This window comes from Canis lupus, chromosome 3 (genome assembly GCF_011100685.1).
Source record: "Canis lupus familiaris isolate Mischka breed German Shepherd chromosome 3, alternate assembly UU_Cfam_GSD_1.0, whole genome shotgun sequence".
NCBI lineage: Eukaryota > Metazoa > Chordata > Mammalia > Carnivora > Canidae > Canis > Canis lupus.
Genome location: NC_049224.1, coordinates 54,640,457 through 54,653,789, shown reverse-complemented (window position 1 = coordinate 54,653,789; position 13,333 = coordinate 54,640,457). Strand labels below are relative to the sequence as shown.

The 13,333-nt window shown below is 48.5% G+C and overlaps 1 protein-coding gene across 6 annotated transcripts in view; it reads right to left on the bottom strand.

The window, feature by feature from the left end:
* Nucleotides 1-13,333, bottom strand: part of SLC28A1 (solute carrier family 28 member 1) — a 49,372-nt gene that overhangs the window by 15,219 nt on the left and 20,820 nt on the right. For 5 of the 6 annotated variants that reach the window (XM_038532917.1, XM_038532919.1, XM_038532916.1 and 2 more), the window contains 2 exons: nucleotides 3,036-3,116; nucleotides 1,624-1,704 (listed from right to left, as the gene is read on the bottom strand). The exons of the other annotated variant lie outside the window; for it this stretch is intronic. In XM_038532917.1, the coding sequence (XP_038388845.1) occupies nucleotides 1,624-1,704; nucleotides 3,036-3,116 (162 nt within the window). The remainder of the gene's footprint in view (nucleotides 1-1,623; nucleotides 1,705-3,035; nucleotides 3,117-13,333) is intronic. 6 annotated transcript variants of the gene reach the window in all.

Below are 13,333 nucleotides of genomic sequence, written 5' to 3'. Positions count from 1 at the left end.
TTAGAGAGGTTCAGAGAATCACTCTTGTTCACGCAAAGGGCCAGAAGCAGATGTAACTCTGGGCCTGAGCTTCCAGTAAAGCCATAGGTTTGCCAGAAAGGGAATGGGCATTAGGTGATGTGTTTACTCCAGGGCATCTGAGGAAGCCTGGAGCCACTCATTTATCCACTTAATAAAGTTATTGAGCACCTCCTGTGTTCCAGAATGTTCTATGGAATAGAGATGGTGGGGGTAAACAAGACAGAGCCCCTGTCCTCAAGGAGTTTTTATCCTGGGTGCTGTGGAGGACGGTGGGTTGTAGGAAGAAACAGATAATCAACAGGAACCAAGTAGATAAATAGCATATCTTTGTGCTAAAAGCTATGGAGATATGTGTAGGCGAATACCTACACACAAGGTATTTAGAACTGAGTAACAAGCAAAGACCTTCCTAGGAGGTGACATTAGAGCTGAGACCACAGGCGCCAGCTGTTGAGTTTGGTAGCACAGCAAGGGCCCTGTGGCAGATTTGAGCTGGGCAGTTTTGAGGACCTGGGAGCAGGTCAGTATGGGGTATGGCTGGAGCTGGGGGAGGAAGGGCAGGTGGGCCAGCCAGGGTAGGGAGTGCCCTTGCCTGGGAAGGAGTGGCATGATCTGGCTTGTGGGTTTTTAAAAACTTATTTATTTATATTATAAAATCCTTTTTTATTTGACAGAGAGAGAGAGAGAGCCCAAGCAGGGGGAGCAGCAGAGGGAGAGAGAAGCAGACTCCCTGCTGAGCAGGGAGCCCAATGCAGGGCTTGATCCCAGGACCCTGGAATCATGACCTGAGCCAAAGGCAGATACTTAACCACTGAGGCACCCAGGTGCCCCTCTTTTGCCTCATTTTAAACATCATAAGGGATTCAAGACAATTTATCTAAGAGCACATCTGTCTTAAATGGCTTCAAAAAAAAAAAAAAAACCCTTTGAAAGCAACACACTGGTACTATAGCCAAAAAAGATGTAAATTTTCTCCAGTTTCCAAAACTGTCCAGTGAAATACGGCATCCCTGGGGCAAGGATGTCTTTTGATGACTCCAGTGTTGGTCCCATGGGCTAGGTCCCTGGAATGGGCTTGGGAGTCTCACCCCCAGGAGGGCTGGGCCTTCTGAAAGGGGCTCAGGACTGACAGGTGCCTTCAGAGTCACATTTGCTTTGGAAAGTACATTTCAGAAAGAGGCGGGGAAAAAAAGAAGATAAAATGATGTCGTGTAAGGAACTCCGACCAGGAAGGGGAAAAGCTGGATTCTGAGTCCAGGCTTACATTTTGGGGTCCTGGCAAGTTCCTCCTGCCCTCAAGCCTGTTTCTACGGGAAGGGAGGAAGGTGGGCGCCACCTATAGGATTTATGAGTCTCTAAGCTGACCAGACCTCCGAGGCCTAGAGCCGTAGGAGGCACCACACAGAGGCCCGTCCTCCCTGGCATGTCCCAAGCAGACAGTGCACCCCCACACAGAGCATCCCCGGTAGCCACCTTTGGTGATCCTGGCAGAATGTCTAAGCATCTCTTCCACAGACTGAATCAGAGCTCCAGGGACCCAGAACACCCGCCCTCCCTGGGGCTGCTGCTGAGAGCAGGAGGGCAGGAAGCCGCAGTACCCACCTGGCTCACAAAGATGTTCCCTGCCACACTCAGGGTCTCAGTGGCCGTGGTGCCCATGGTGGTCTGCATCAGCCAGCTGATCTAGGAGGCAGAGTGGGATCAGCAGACCCCGAGTTGGAGAGGGTCGGAGTGGGTTGCAAGTACTTGATAATCTTCCTTCCAACTTCCAGCCCAGCAGAGGAAACCCTCGCCTATGTGTCTCCTTCCACACCTCTATTCATGGGGGTTTACCACGTCCCAAAGGCCACCCACTCCGCCTTAGGGTAGCTCTATTCATTATAACAGCGCCTCTAAAATAGCACGTCCTCTGTTTCCATACAGAGGAATTCCAAAGGATTCCCTAGCCCAGTATACTTGAGAATTGCTGTACACACACCTCGGAGGTTACCAAATACTTATCAGCTTAGTAAAGGCTCTGAGAAGCCCTGCACACACACAAAAAATTGTTTAAATTTGTCTAGCCCAGCTTCACAAAGCTATTTGACCACAGGATCCCTTTACCTAGTAACATGTGTTAACCCACTATGTAACATTGTATTAGAAAGTTCATCATTTCAATCAAGATGAAGTCAGCTTCCCTGGAATTTTTCCCCACTGCAGGAATGTCTCTAGCTGCCCTTTCGCTAACCTTCCTTCTATACAAATTTGGAGACAGCTCTCCTACCCTAACCTCCTCTGCCCTAGCCTTCTTTTCCAGGCTCGCCAGCCCTCCTTCCTCCAACCATTCTGTGGAGAGCATGGTGTCTGGGCCTGTCACTGTTCCCCTGGTGCCTCAGTTGTCATAGCCCCTGGGCTAAACACATCCTCCAGATTTGGTGAGAGCTGCCTCCCTCCTGCCCTGCACTGTGCACTCTCACCATAACACAGGTGGTTTTTGCATTTCTGGCAGCCACCCGCTGCTTCTGGGTTATTCTGAGCTCAATCAGCTAAAACCTGACTCACTCACTGCCAGGTCCAGTTGGCATCCAGTGCTGCCTCCTGCATCTTGGATTTGTGTGGCGGAGTTTTATGAACATAAGCACAGGGTTTGACATTTATACCAGCTAAGTCTAGCCAACGTGGCCCACTGATCCAGTCTCTCAAGATCTTTCTGGTATAAGTGATTTCTTTCCCTGACATTCCTTCTCAAGGCAACCTCATTTCTGCAAACTTCCCTCACACAAACACCACATTGGATTTGGTGCCATTTCTCCTGAGTTTCGTGACAAGAGACGCTGCGAAAGATGTTTGGCTAATGGTAGACTCTGAGTGGGAGGGTGTGGGCCTTTGTAGCAGGGTTCTGGGAAGGTGCAGGCTCTAGGGGCCAGGGTGTTAGGGAGGGTTCGGGCTCTGGGTCCAAGGCCTCTGGGAGAGCACAAACCCCATGAGGAGGTAGGTCCTGGAGAGCCCAGGCCATGGCTTTGGGGACTCACCTTCTGAATCACCCACTGCATGAGGCCCACATAGTACAGAACTGACATGACACAGCTGAAGAAGATGACAATGGGCAGAACCTGCCAGGGGGGAGAGCACAGGCGCTGGGGTTAGAGGCAGATCCCCGCATGGGACTCAGGGCCTAGGGGTCCTCAGGCAATCCACTTTGTCCATGGCCTTGCCACTTGGAGATCTGACAGGGTCAAGGAAAAAGCTGCTCATTTCTCAGGACCAATGAGCCAAGAACTAGACTCACAGGGGGCCTGTGGTCCTGTTACCCCGCTTCCAGTTACCAGGCTCGTCTCTGCCTCCTCCAGGCCTCATCTGTTCTTCCTTCATAACTTCCTTCATGTCCCTTCGCTCCCCACCAGTGCCCTGGCACCACCCCACTGCATCTCTGCTGCAGTCTGATTTATAATAGCAAGGATTGCCAACCCAGGGATGTCTGTCGGCAGAGGACTGGTTTCATAACCGCATGACCATGCAGCAGGGGACCAAGAGTCTGGAAACAAGAATGAGGAGGCTCTCCATGGGCAGTTAGGGAAGAATTTCCAAGACAGCATCTCATATGAGAAAGCGGAAGGTGTAAACAGGGTGTACGCTGTGCTGTTCTATGTGTAAGGAAGGCAGGGGGTGGCACTGTGCGTGTGCTTGTGCTGCACACAGTATCATTGAAGTATATGCAAAGGAGGGAGTTGCCTTGGGGAGGGAATAGGTGTTGGTAGGGGAGGCAGACTTGCTTTTAACTACATCCTCTTTTATACTGTTAGAATGCGTTATCTGTTCCAAACTTTTTTTTTTAATTTTTATGTTTTTAAAGAATTTATTTATTTGAGAGAGAGAGCGAGCACCAGCAGGGGAGCAGCAGGCAGAGGGAGAGGAGGAAGCAGGCTCCCTGATAAGCAGGGAGCCCAATGCAGGACTGGATCCCAGGACCTGGGATCAGGACCCGAGCCAAAGGCAGCTGCTTCACCGACTGAGCCACCAGGTGCCCATCCAGTTTTAAAATAAGTTATGCAGAATCAATAATAGCAGGTGTATCCTTAAGCTAAAATATTAAGTGGGGAAACTAGATATTAAAAGAATAGAAAGGCTGGAAGTCAGTACCTCCAAACAGTGAGTAGCTGCTGTGTGTGCTGGGACTATGGAAATTTGTTTTTTTTTTTTTCTCTGTATTTCCAATTTCTCATCTGCTCCTATCATTTTCTGTAATAGATGGACACCTCTCAAGGGAAGGGAACATGGGTAGAGAGGAGGTTTGGGGAAGTTCATCAGTTGGGTTTTGAACTTGCTGGGTGTGAGATGCCTGGGGAACAGCCAGGGGGAGTTCTCAGTGGGCAGGCCGATAAAAGGGTCAGGAGCTCAGAGGAGAGGTCTGGGCCAGGCCTGGGTTGGGTTGGGACTCTTGTGCACGAAAGCGTAGATTGGAGACCTTGGGACAGATGTACCTCTCCGAGGGAATCGCCCTGAGTGAGCAGAGCAGTGAGGAAGGACAGGGCCCTGGGGTCATGTCACTGAAGGCTAAGAGGGGAAGGTGGGGCATAGGGAGGGGACAGAGAAGATACAGAGAGGTGGGAGGACACCCAGGCCAGCAGTGTGATGGAAACTGAGGACAGCTCTTCAAGTAGGAGGGCGAGTCAGCAGTGCCAGATGCATCAGAGCATTCCAGAAAGGTGAGGAGTGATATGGACCCCTGACAGCTAGGAAATCAGGGGTCCCTGGTGGAGACAACAGGAACAGGCAGCTCCTTGGAGAAGCTTAGCTCTGCCAGAAGGTTACCTCAGGAGACGTAAGGGGTGATGGAAGAGCTGTTTTTGTGTTTAATAAGGGGAGTCTTGAGTGATCCCATTCAGGCTCCCCTTCAAAATGGATTGGGGCTGCAGGATGGCCCCAGACGACGACAGAGCCTCTGACCCAGGCAGCGCCACCAGGGAGGAGAAGCAGGCCCTGCTGGGGTGTTTCCCGTCCCTGCCCAGCTGGACACCGCGGCTTCATGTGGACTGGCTCCGCTCCACGTCCCTGACCGCCCCCTCCCAAGCCTCCCTGCGGGGGTGGGGGTGCTGCGCGGGGAGAAGCCCTCCTCCTGCCCCGTGACTGCGCTGGCTGCCTGGCGCCGGCACGCCCCCAACACGAGGTGCTGACGTCATCCGCCCTCCCTCGCAGCGAGACCCAGGGACAATCACGTACTGTCTAGACGGCTTGTCCAATTTATCACGAGAGGCACTGCCCGGCGGCGGCCTGACAGGGCTGCAGACATGGCCCAGACCCGGGAGCAGAGAGCCCCGGCCGGCGGGACCTGGCTGCAGATCTGGGACTTTCTCCTGGCAGCAGAGAGAGTTTCTACCCGTGAGACGCAGGTTTTTGGTGCAAGGGAACCTGTGTTTTGCATTAAAGGGTGACTGTCTTGGGAGGGAAGATAGATGGAAGACAAGTGACCTCCAGTTTTCTAATGTGGGACATTTCATGCTAATAAGGTCCCTGAGGCCCACATGATCTCCCAGCCTGAGAAACAACTCCCAGGCTTATGGCACGAGCGATGGCAAAAGACAGGAGAGGCAGCTGAAGGCAGTGTTGCTGTAGTCGGGGAAAAGGATGCACCATTAAGTCCTACTATGTGTCTATATGCAGTCCTGTGTGCGATGTGCCAGGTGCAGTGCCCAGTGTGTGGCAACTCATCGATCCTCAAATCAACTGAAGTAGATGTAAATCCCCTTCACCAGTGGGAACACTGAGAGTGTGAGGTGTTGCTTACCTGCTCAAGGTCACACACCTGCCAAAAGACAGAGCGCTTCCTAGTTGCTGTGCAGGTTGCCAAGACCCTGCCATGACCCTAAAGAGGTTTGCCCTGTTGCCAGTCCTGGACAGGCATTTCTCTGTCTGAGGAGAAGCATTCATCTCCTACAGGAGTGAGCTTCCAGCTGGGAGCAGCCCTAAGTAAGTCCGGACCATTGCACTTCAGAACTTTAGAGCTGGCTGGTCCTTCTAGTACCGATACTCATCAATAACTGTAGGAAGAGGGAATTTCTAGCTTGTCTAGGCCAATGGTTCTCAAAGTATAGTGCCTGGACCAGTAATACCACCTAAGAATTTGCTAGAAATGCAAATGTTGAGCCCCACACCCAGAGTTTCAGATTCAGGAGGTCTGGGGCAGGCCTGAGAATTTGGGCCTTAGAATTGCCAGATGCTGCTGGTGCTGCTGGTCTGGATGCCACACTCTTAGAACCACTGCTCTAGAGTTTAGACCATATACTTACTCTGAGAGAATGTCAACTTTTTACCAGGAAACAGGCTCTAAAAGGCAGGACCAAACCCACTGAGGATGTGGCCCTGATGCTTCCTCTTCATGGAGGAAGCTGAGCCAGCTTTTAATGACTTCCTGATGAAGAACTCCCACACGCCAAGCCCCAAAGGCCTAAGCACTCCAGAAAGGGCCCTGTCACCAGCCCCACAAAACCCCATAAAAATTCCAAACCACAAACTCCAAAGTTGGTCAACAGTACACTAAAAGGATCATACACCATCATCATTGGGGATTTATTCTAGGGAAGCAGGGATGGTTCAACATCCATGAGTCAATCAACTTGATATAGACATTAAAAAACAAATGATAAAAACACATGGTAATCTCAAAGATGGACAGAAAGCATTTGACAAAATTCAACATCCATTCATGATAAGAACTCTCAGGGATCCCTGGGTGGCGCAGCGGTTTGGCGCCTGCCTTTGGCCCAGGGCGCGATCCTGGAGACCCAGGATCGAATCCCATGTCAGGCTCCCGGTGCGTGGAGCCTGCTTCTCCCTCTGCCTATGTCTCTGCCTCTCTCTCTCTCTCTCTCTCTGTATGACTATCATAAATAAAATAAAATAAAAGTTAAAAAAAAAATAAAAGAACTCTCAGCAAAGTGGATGTAGAAGAGATGCACCTCAATATAATAAAGGCCACATATGACAAACCCATAGCTAACATCATACTCATTAATGAAAGGATGAGAACTTTTCCTCTGAGATGAGGAACAAGACAAGGATGTCTACTCTCACAACTTCTATTCAATATACTATTGGAAGTCCTAGTCAGAACAATTAGTCAAGAAAAAAAATAAAAGGTATCCAAATTAGAAAGGAAGAAGTAAAATTGTCATTCTTTGCATATAACATGATACTGTATATTTAAAAAAATCTAAATCTAAAGACTCTGCCGAACAATCACTAGAAATAATAAATGAATCAGTAAAGTTGCAGGATACAAAATTAACATACATAAATCAGCTGTGTTTCTATACACTAATGAGTTATCAGAAAGAGAAATTAAGGGAAAACATCCCATTTACAATTGCATCAAAAGAATAAAATGCCTAGGAATAAATTTAATTAAGGAGGTGAAAGACCTGTACTCTGAAAATTATAAACACTAGTGAGATGAGGCACTTGGGTGACTCAGTTGGTGAAGTGTCTGCCTTCGGCTCAGGTCATGATCCCAGGGTCCTGGGATTGAGCCCTGTGTTGGGTTCCCTACTCAGTGGGGAATCTGCTTCTTCCTCTCCCTTAATCCCTCTCCCCAATTTGTGCTTGATCACTCTGCCTCTCTCAAATAAACTTTTTTTAAAAAGGCATTGGTGAAAGAAATTAAAGGTGACACAAATAAAAGATATCCCATGCACATGGATTGGAAGAATTAATATTATTAAAATGTCCATACTACCCAAAGCATCAGAATATCAGTGGAATTTTTCATGGAACCAAAACAAATAACCCTAAAACTTATGTAGAACCACAGAAGACCCTGAATAGTCAAAGCAGTCTTGAGAAATAAGAACAAAGCTGGAAGTACCATGCTTCCTGATTTCAAGCTATACTACAAACCTATAGTTATTACAACAGTGTGGTATTGCTACGAAAACAGACACATAGATCAAAGGAATAGAATAGAGAGCCAGAAATAAGCCCATGTTTGTATGATCAGTTAATTTACAACAAGGAGGCAAAAATGTGCAATGGGAAAAAGACCATCTCTTCAGTAAATAGTGCTGAAAAAACTGGAGAGTTACATGCAGAAGAATGAAACTGGACCACTTTCTTACACCATACACAAAAATATATTCCAATGGATTAAAGACTTGAATGTAAAACCTGAAACCATAAACTCCTAGGAGAAAACGTAGGCAATGAGCTCTCTGACATAGGTGTTAGCGATGTTTTTTTGGATCAGTCCCCTCAGGCAAGGGCGACAAAAGCTAAAATAAGCAAATGTGATTACATCCAATTAAAAAGCTTCTGTGCAGTGAAGGAAACCAACAACAAAACAAAGGGACAACCCACTGAATGGGAGAAGATATTTGCTAATCATATATCTGTTAAGGTGTTAACATCAAAAATATATAAAGAACTTAAATAACTAATATCCCCCAAAGGAACTCGATTAACAAATGGGCAGAGGACCATTTTCCCAAAAAAGACATGCAGATGGCCAACAGATACATGAAAAGATGCTCAACATACAGATCACCAGGGAAATGCAAATCAAAACCACAATGAGAGATCACCTCACATTGGTCAGTTTGACTATTATCAAAACCACAAAGGGGATGCCTGGATGGGTCAGTTGGTTTAGCATCTGACTCTTGATCTCAGCTCAGTCACGATCTCAGGGTCATGAGATAGGGCCCCACATTGGGCTCCACAATGGGTGTGGAACCTGCTTGAAATAAATAGATAAATAAATTAAAAATTTAAAAATTTCAAAAAGTAAATAAGTCACAGGAATGCAATGTTCAGCATAGGGAATACAGTTGATAATATTGTAATAACTTTGTACAGCAACAGATGACTTATAAGAAGACTTATTGTGGGGATCATTTCATAATGTCTAAGAATATCGAAGCACTATGATATATACCTGGAACTAATAGGATATTATGTTGGCTATATTTCAATAAAAATAAAGGGGAAAAAAAGGAGGAAAAAAGAGAGCATGTATGTGTGATACTAACCAAACAGGCACACAAAGCTGGAAGATCCCTCTGGGGGGGGGGGTGCCACAATGCCTACTCCACCACTCCCCTTACAGAAAGGCTGAGGGCACTTATTCCAAGGCCACGCCAAGGCCTCCTGACTTCCTGCTGCCACCACCCCTTGCCCTCAGTGCTCTAACCACTCTGCTTCTCATGCCCAACTGCCTGTCAAAGTCTCCTTCAGAGACCTTTGCAGGAATAGAGGGGAAAGGAGAAAAAATGAGTGGGAAATATCAGAAAGGGAGACAGAACATGAGAGGCTCCTAACTCTGGGAAACAAACAAGGGGTAGTGGAAAGGGAGGTGGGCGGAGGGTGGGGGTGACTGGGTGACGGGCACTGAGGGGGGCACTTGATGGGATGAGCACTGGGTGTTATGCTATTTGTTGGCAAATTGAACACCAATAAAAAATAAATAAGAAAAAAAAAAGAGACCTTTGCAGATGCCAGGTTCTCACAAGATCTCTCCCAGTCCAATCGCCCTATCCCTCTTCTCCTAGCACCCCACCCTGGTTTCCACTTACTTCCCACACCTTGGTTTCCACTTCCCACACCCTTCCCTGAAAATCCCACTCACTGAGGTTACCAGGGACCCCTTGATTCTTAAATCAACCATGTGCCTTTTAGCCCTTTTCTTATTTGCCTTTTATTTTTGGTCAAATGTGGCATTGCCAACCATGGGGATGGCTGAGGCTGCAACAGGCAGACACGCTGAAACCCTTGGGAGATGAAAACATTTTCTTTCAGCTAGGTGGTCTTCAGGGAGAGAACATTGAGCAGTGCTGCTGAGCTTCGTATGTGGGTGCATGTTCCAGAGGCTGGAGCCATGGTGAAGGAACAAGTGAGCATGCGCCACCAGGCCAGCCAGGTCCAGGAAGGATGCAGGAACCTCAGGGGAGGTGACTATGTGGGTGGGAAATTACCAGAAGGGAGATGGAGCCAAGGTGGAATGATTACTCAAGAAGACACAGTCAAGAGGTGGCTGCCACGTCGACGGCGCTGGACTCCAGGGCAGGAGAGGTGGAGGGACAGAGAAGCCCCAGGCAGAGACTCAATTTCCTGGAGAAGTGATGAGCTGGACATGGCCCAGCAGGAAGCAGCTTGGATTTTGAAAATCTGAGTGAGCTCAGAGGAGACTTCCCCAGGCCATCAAGAGCCAAAGGCCTTGGACTCCATCCATGTGATCCATGGAAAGAAAGCAAAGAAAGCTCCTGAGTCTTCCATTCGACTTGGCGCCAACAAAACCACTCCCATCTTGAGGACCAGTCCCAAGCTTAGCAAGTGCCTGTGTGTGTGTGTGTGTGTGTGTGCATGTGTGAATGTGTGTGTGATGCAGGGAGGGGCGTGGTGCGGGAGAAGCTAATAGGCAAGGGGGTGAGTGAAATTTTGCGATTAATGAATCTTGTGAAGAAGGAAATTCCAGGACCATGGGGCATTTGAGTCCTCCCTGATCTGGTCTGTCTTAGGGAAGGAGGCCACCATCTAATACACTAACCATGAGTTTGACCAGAGGACAGGGCCTTCCAGGGGCCAAAAAAAAAAAAAAAAAAAAAAAAAAAGGTTAGCATTTGACTGGGAAATGCTGAGTCTGGCTAATGATAAACTCACCTCCCTTCTTTTTTCTCTCTTGGCTGAATATTCAAACTCAAAGTCTTTAGCAACCATTTAATAGGTTTTAAATTTAACATTAAATTAAGGTTACCTTTTGATTAAGGTTACCTTTTGAATTTGGAAGGGAGAGGTGATGTCCCTGACTTCAACTTACAGTATGAGAAGAAAACACCGCTTGGCTGGTAGTTCAAACACCCTCTCCTAGCCCTCACTCTGCCCTAACTCACTGGGTGCCTGAGCCCAGGCCACTGTTCCTCTGGAGTGTGGTTTGACCATCTGTAATATCGGTGTGGGGGGCAAAGATCAATGAGCTCCCTTCCAGCCCAACAGTCTTTGAAGCCATGCTTGTACAGGGTGATTTAGGGAGATAGGCAGGTAGCAAGTGTGCACATGTTCTTCCAGAAAGGGAGAAAAGATGGGAAGACACACAACTAACTTTCATGAGATGATGGACACGGCAGCAAGCCAGGGGATCGTTTCAGTGCTGGAATGGGAGAGAAGCAGGGTAGGGACATCCATGGACTGCTGCTTGGCCTGCCCCCGCACCCCTTCCCCTGCTGCTTTTGGTGACAAAGCCTTAGTTTTCCTTTGGGAAACCACCCCCTCCTCCACTCTCACCCAATCGGCTCCAGGTTTGGTGGACCAAAGCCATTTACCCTCCATGGCTCCAATTCAGAGATGGCTTGTACTCCAAGCCAGACCAAGAATAGTCCACTCCTGGATTTCATGCTAGAATTGGTGAAAATCAGGTTTGCTCTCTCTCTTTCCCTCCCTCTAGGTAAGGTTGCTCAGTTGTTTGGACGTAAGCCTGGTATCTCTTTGCCACCAGCTCAAGGGAGCCTACCCGAGACCAAGACTGAGGCCAACATCAAGAACATAGAACCAGGACATGGAGCAGGTGGATCCCAGGGGATGCTCAATACGTGGATCCAGCAGGATCTGAGGCCCCTGGATTTCTCAGTTACAGAACTTAATCTTGATTTTTTTAGTTCTGTTTTATTTTGGATTTTTTTTGGCTTAAGTCAATTTGAGTTGTGTTTCTGTCACTTACCACTAAGTCAGGAGCTAAGCACCTGACTGGTCAGGAAGTACGGCCTAGACTCTCAAATATGGCCCTGAGTTGTGGCCAAGAGGGACTGTCATTGCTGTTTCCCCCAACAGGAATGTTAGCTGTCATCTGGGCCCTGCTCCTGTACCAGACCACAAACACTCACTTGGAACACAAGTGCACCCTGGAAATGCAGCAAATCACAGGTCCTATAGGACCTTCTATCACAGAGGAACAGTACTGCCTCTCCTGGGCAATGCTCCTTGGAATGATAAGCTTCTTAGGGCAGCTACCACTCAATCAGAGCACCTGACTCCCTGGCTTTGGGTGGGAGCACAAGACCCCAGTTTTTCCCACTGTAGCATCCCATGCACTGGACTTAGCGTTTGGTCCAGAAAGGGTCACATGACCTAAGGCAGAGCAATCTGAAGCTTGTCCCAGGGTTTTCTAACTTGGGTTGGCAGAGAAGAGTTTCCCTCATTCTGGGAGAACATGCTGTAAGAATGAGCACCTGATGTTGCTGGGGGCCAGGGGAAGATCTGGTATGCAAGAGTGAAGCTAATGTCCTGGCATATGCAGAAGTATGGGGCTGGGGGCCATGAACCTGACAGCCCAGGGTCCAGCCTGCACTAGCTGTACCTTGCCTTCCAGTAGGCAAGGCAAGAAACAGCCCTCCCTCTCTCCTCCCTTTAAAGCAAGTGTTAAATGGGTTTCTGTCACTTGCAACCAAGCAATCCTAAAGAATATTCTTTTCTTCAAAAACAAAGGAAAAACAAACATCTAAGGTCTGGGCCCCTTTGTTACCGCTGTCTATCAAGGAAAGTGCTTTGATATCAAGGCACAGAAACTAATAAACAAGAGCTTTGGACCTGGGTTCCAATCTGGATCCCAGCACTCATTAGCTTTGTGGCTTTGTGCAAGTAACAACCACTCTGAACCTCAGTATCCTCCTCTGTGAAAAAGAGGATAATGATAGCATTTCCCTCATGGGTGGTTGTGGAGGCAAAGTGAGTGCCAAGCACATGGTTCTTGCTCCACACCTAGGAGCTGTTATTATTTCCTTCTCCCTGTGCTTTTCTTCTCTGCTCCATCAAGATCTCAGATCTAGAGGTGGACAAAAGGGTTTCTGGTGGCCCTGGAACTTGCTGCAAAGACGCTGTGTAGCTCTTGGCTCCAGAGGGTTGGGAAGCTATGGGCTCTGCTGGGGAGGTTTGGAGAAAGAAGAGTTCAGCGCTGGTCTTGGGCCAAAGGGAAAGCTGCTCAGGACCACACAGTCATGGGAATGGCGGCCCAGCCAGGAGAAGGATCCCAACCCACAGCCGTGGCTCACAGAGTCAGACCTTCCCAGCAGGCACAGAGGGACTTCCCACGTGCAGACACAGAAGAACCACCATTTGTTCCTCAAAGAGCAGTGTCCAGGCGCTGGGCGGGGGTTTGTAGGGCTCAGGGTCAGTTAAGGGACACAAGGATGAGTAAGACCAAGGCCCTGCCCTCAAATGGCTAAATGCAAACACAGCTACAAGATGCGGAACTAAACAATGTGCTTCCTGCAGGCCCCCTTGGCCTCCATTCCCCACAGTGACCTCTCTCCTGCACTGTGGCAGCCTGGTGGCCCCAGGTCACCACATGGGT